This window comes from Priapulus caudatus, unplaced genomic scaffold (genome assembly GCF_000485595.1).
Source record: "Priapulus caudatus unplaced genomic scaffold, Priapulus_caudatus-5.0.1 Scaffold260, whole genome shotgun sequence".
Taxonomy (NCBI): domain Eukaryota; kingdom Metazoa; phylum Priapulida; class Priapulimorpha; order Priapulimorphida; family Priapulidae; genus Priapulus; species Priapulus caudatus.
Window position 1 is genome coordinate 134,457 of NW_014577321.1, and position 5,632 is coordinate 140,088.

The 5,632-nt window shown below is 39.2% G+C and overlaps 1 protein-coding gene across 5 annotated transcripts in view; it reads left to right on the plus strand.

Annotated features, from left to right (window-relative positions):
• Positions 1-1,787: 1,787 nt before the first annotated feature.
• LOC106808222 (conserved oligomeric Golgi complex subunit 1-like) overlaps positions 1,788-5,632 on the plus strand; it is a 35,455-nt gene continuing 31,610 nt past the window's right edge. The window contains exon 1 of one of the 5 annotated variants that reach the window (XM_014810846.1): positions 1,788-1,803. Coding sequence is in view for 2 of the 5 variants with exons in the window: in XM_014810842.1 (XP_014666328.1) it covers positions 3,436-3,454 (19 nt within the window). In the remaining 3 variants the exon portion in view is untranslated. Of the gene's footprint in view, positions 1,804-3,382; positions 3,455-3,494; positions 3,553-5,632 lie in introns of those variants that run through there. The other 4 variants (XM_014810842.1, XM_014810841.1, XM_014810843.1 and 1 more) reach the window with 4 other exon arrangements.

Sequence of the window (5,632 nt, forward strand, 5' to 3'; positions counted from 1 at the left end):
GCATTTAAATTGAAAACGTGTATGATTGATCTCAAAAGGCTACTTTAAAAATAATTTTAGTGACAATAATGTGTAATATTATGCTACAAGATATAAAAAAAGACATGGAAACAATTATATAATTGTAAATACATTATACAATAAATGTAAGGAGGACAAAAATAGAACTTGGATGGAGCAACCACAAGGCTTTTAAACGCAGAGTTAGATTACGCCAGACGGGAAATACTGGTGACTAGAAACATAATATCTAGTAGAACGGGGGTCGCTCAAAATCTCTTCTCTCTAGATACCTCATATAGTATATTGATAAGTTACGTAAGGCACATAGAATACTAAGTAAATAGGTATCACCGCAACATATCTACGTTAGAATTGAGTCCTTGTGAAATAAATGAGAGGGTACCAAATACAAAGTATACAAGCCTGGACCCCTGAGTTCATAGACTGGTCGCGCTCCCGACCTTGATTACTTCGCCGAGAGAGTATGCTTGAGTCCTACAGCCCGAGAGGTGGACTGGGTACCGTCTACCGGTTCCAACAGAGCTGGATGTGGATCACGGATGACGGCTTCCCTCATGAGAATGCCTGTTCACCAGTCGTAGGATTAACATTTAACTCTAATTAGAATATATGCCAACTCGAGTTAAATTTAACTCTGGTATGAACCTAGATTAATTGACTTACGTCAGCGAATTTTCTATGGTAAAGGATTAAAAAAAATTTGTATGCCATTCTTTTTTATATAGAAAGTAAGAACTTACGAGATAACGGGACTAAACGTATCGTTGTGTCCCAAACTTGGAATCTTAGCACAAGAACTTGGAATTTTATAGCGCATCCGCAGTTGTGGAACTAGCATTGAAGTTGAGATTGGCAAACAGAGTGTAGCAACAGCTTGCACGAAACGTATGACTTATTAGGATTTCAAATGCTTATATCATAACTATAACAGGCCCGTATGCCAAGCTTTCGTATTGGGGGCGGTTCGTTTTTCAATGTTGGCCAATTTGCTCGGCAGGGCGTGAACCAGGATTGTACCAGGTGGGGTCTAACCGTAACCCGAAGTTGCGAGCATCGTGAAGGGGGGGTCTGGGGCGGCCTCCCCAGAAATTTTTTAAAATTTACACCCCCTCAGATGGGTTCTGCGCAGAGCAGGTGGGGTCCAGACTCCCTGACCCCCCTTGTACACGCCCTGCTCATCGGGCGCGAAGCGACGAGCGGGGGGAAGGGTTGCGGGAGGGGGTGTTCACTGTTCACGCTCCCGCACGATGGAGATTTTGCAATTATTACACTAAAATAGAGCGACCTGAGGTGAAATTCTTGCAAATTTAAAAAAAAATAATTTTTTTGCTTGGGGCCGGGGGGGTTCGTTCGAACCCCCCGAACCCCCCCTGGCTACGGGCCTGACTATAAGGTCGTATACCTTCTTTCCTCAATGTGTTTGGCACCTTTGTATAAATATTAAATAATTATAATAAATAATTGGATAAATATGAGATGAATCTCTTCTTAGTTTGCACCACGCACACCACACACTCGCTATGAGCGGTTGTTGAATCCCCGACTGTTTTCAGTTTGCCCAATCTTGTGATTGGAAAGCCAAACCAGAGAGACATGATACAAGATTGCGTGGCACAGCTTTGCTGTTGATCCTAAGTGCTGCGCGCGGATGAGACGCGCAGTTCCGTGGGATATGCGCACGCGACCGCGGGGATGTTCAAGTATGAAGCGCTGTCCGCAGTAGAGATGTGCGCCAATTTCGAAGCCCGGGTATAGAGCCGAGGTGCGAGGACATAACAGGTATAATATTGAATACTATGTTCATAATAATATATAATTATATATGTAGTATGTACATGTATAGTAGATTCATAATGCAAAGTAGACTAAATTAAAATTGAATGTTTTTGTTATCAATTTGATATTTCATAGAGTAATGATCGATGTTCTTGATTATACAGGGGCAGATCCAGGATTTTTGAAAGGTGTCCAGGAAGCAATAAATGGCACTTTTTCCTGCTTAATTTTTCTGGTGTTTTAAAGCTTATGCGACGTGCCAAAGATACGTTAATTGTTACTTAGGGGGGTTTTGGGGACCTCCCCCAATATTTTTTTTTAAATTGGTGCATTCTGAGAGCATCTGAGCAGTAATTTTGATGCCTAGAACGCAAGATGGAATTCCAAATTTTAATTTTTTTTAATTTTTTAAGGCACTTTAAAATTAAGGGGAGGGGAGGGTCCTGACCCCCTAGATCCGTCCCTGTTATATATGGTTATATGTAAACATGTATAGTATTATATAATAATTTTGTTATTCTGGATTATTTTTAATCAGAAATTATTACAATTAATTGTAAATGTCTATGCAGAATATTTATATCAGTAGAATTGGTTGACTTGATATTTAAAAATTTAATTTTTTTTCATGTTATCATGATATAATGTTGAAGTTTATGATTTAAGTTTATATGTTTGTTGAATGTTTTTGTTCAATAATTATTATAATGTATTGTGAATATCTAGACATGTATCACTAGAATTAGTTCACTCATAGATATATACAACACAATGTGTTGTATATATCTATGGTTTACTTAATTTATATTAAAAGTTTAAAAGTTCTTGATATATACATAGGTCCTCTGATAGGTCTATGAGTGGGTCTGAGACAATTAGGCTTTCAGAAATATTAAGTTACCAAAAAATTACGTTAGTGTTATTTACGATTATTAGCTAAGCTTATTTTTTTAATTTTGCTCCAAAACGTATGGTGCAGCTACCCCTTCCCTTGCTCCCCTCCCCCACTGCCCACAGAGTAGTACTGCCCTAGCTCAGTGCTAAATTTTATCGTAGGGTCTCAGGGGAGAGATTGTGAATATAGAAATAAGTTGTGGATATAGAAATCAGTTAACCCTAACCCTAACCCTAATCCTAACCCTATCCCTAATTTTAAAATAAAACAAACTTAGCCAAAAATAATGAACAATAAAATATATAAAAGACAAAATTAGTTAATCAGAGCCGTTTTTGTTAGCGTTTAACCCGCCTTCTAGCGGAGAGATAGAAGTGCTATCGGTATCGGCACCTAGACTGGTACCCGGTCCCACCTCTCGGCTTAGTTACTCGATGGGGTAAATCCAAATCGAGTAATCAAGGTGGGAGCGAATACCAGTCTATTCGGCGCCTAGGGGGAAGAAAACCAGAAATGGAGTAATATTAATTATTACACTTAGTGTTTCAGTAGGTGTTAAATAATAAATATTCCGCACAATTGCCGAAAATAATGAATAAAAATATTTTATACTTGAATATCTAAATTGAATAGCAGGATTTGTTTGGATTCTATGCATTAAACCGGAATAGGAAGCTATAGTGAATACCGTCGGAACGAGTTTTGATTTTCTGTTGCGTCGGAAATTCACAAGAGCAGACATGGCAGCCACCACTAAAAGTTTGTTTAGCTTCGTACCGATATGACATAATATGACGATGCTATGTGTTTTGTTTTCATTTGAAATAACACAGTTCGCAATTTAGAATTTTTAACAGGTTTACATTAATCAATATGTAGTGGCTAACCTCCCCGCATCACTGATTCTAGGCGATAAGGTTCTCGGGCGAAATTAAGAAACAACACCCTCAACATTGACATTGTCATTGACAACGCTCACGTGTCAACTCGGTTCACGTGCCAACACGGTTCATGAACCGAGCTCACCAATCGTTGACAACAACACCCCTGTCGATTTTTAAGAACGACGTGGATATTCGTCCGAGCATCGGACACCTGTTCGTATGCGCTATTCGTCCGAGCAGTTGTTGATGTAGCGTGCCGCAGGCGCACGGCCTCTAGTGCCGGAGATAGGAATTAAGTGTGAAGGGGGGTCTGGGGGGTTTACCCCCAGCCAATTTTAAAATCTAGACGCTCTAAATTTTATTATATTATATTATATTAGGCAATTATATTTTGCCCTTTAGGCTTTTTGCCTTGCGTTTTGCTACGCAGCCCTACGGCTGTGACGCCCCTCCATACATGCGTTGCGCGTGTATAGTGTTTGGTACTATCATTCGCCTATATAACTATAAGCAAACCGAGTCGGTTAATAATTAGTGGCAGGTTTAGATTGTGGTTAGTATTAGAGTTAGGTTAGAGTTAAATAATTAGTGGTAGGTTTAGATTGTGGTTAGTATTAGAGTTAAATAAACACTTCAAAGCAATCTATGATCACTGCACATTTTGTTCCAAAATACTTTCTAAATTGCATCGGCATAGTTTTTCTTAAAATTTCTCTATCTGGCCATATCACCAAGGGTTTCATTCTAACATACATTACATTCACAACAGTCGAAAAAAGCCGTGACACAGTTGAGCTTGACACACTGAATTCATATGCCAAAAATTGACTTGACAGATTAAGTCTCAACTTCATAAGCGTCATCATAAACATTTGAAATCTGGACAGAGAGGAACAGCTAGGTAAAAACTGCTCCAAGGAAGAATATATGGTCAGTAACATAATAAAAGTCGGTAGCCCTGTGAAATATTTAACTTTCTCATCATTTCCCTCAAAATCCTTCTTAGTGAAACGCTCGGATGTGCTCATCTGGCTCTTAAACTCAATGTTCTCCGTTCGTAGAGTCTGTAGGTCAGATAAGGTTGCGTCATACAGAGGTCCAGTAACATCTGTCTGGGTGTGAACGCCACTCTCCTCTGGGATACACTTCTCATGTTCGTTCACTAAATAGTCAGAATGGTCTGTTGCACTGCTCTGCAGATCCAGAAGGGTTCTAGCTGCTTCGGTTTTTTTCTGTTTCTGTTGTATCTTCTTTGGTATCGCTGACCTATGACTTGTGGTGATTTGGAACAGCCAACATTCACATGGGGAACCCAGTCAGGGTGTTCATGTGGGTACAATGCAGATATATTTCCTGAAGAAAAATAATCCTAAATTAATCATGTGTATGCGGCGAGTATACATGAACTGGTCATGTTTGATAAATGATTGAAAACTCTCCCCATTAAAGTCAGTATTTCCCTACACCAGCCTAAGTATTTAAACCAAATTACCAACGAAATGACTACTACTTACTAGTGGCAGCAGTGCTACTACTACTACCTACTAATACTAGTACTATTCTACTTACAGTTAAATGACAACAAAATTACTAGCTATTGTATATTAATTATTTCTCTTACCGGAGATGAAATGGTCAGAACAGACCCTAATGTTGTTCACATTTTTGTCAGAGAAATCTTGATTTAGCTTTGCCAGCCATTGGCGTCTCCTGTCTTCTGACAATTTTCTACAATCCTCTCCCTGATTGGTTATAACAGCAGGTAGTCGAAAGAATTTCTTATCCTTTTCCCTATCAGATCGGTTAGTACATCCGACTACCCTACAATAATTCACCATTTTCGTGTAAAAATGTTGGAGCTCTCTCTAAACTGAACTTTCCACGCCGTAACCACGTCGCACCAATGATGCCAACATGGCCGCCGTTTGTTTTGATGACGTCACGTGCAAGGGGTCTATTATCAATCTTGAAAACGTGCATCCTGATCAAATTTTTCGAATTTTTATACTGTTTTGGACTTTATTTCGTCGAACTACACGTTCGACACTCGCGG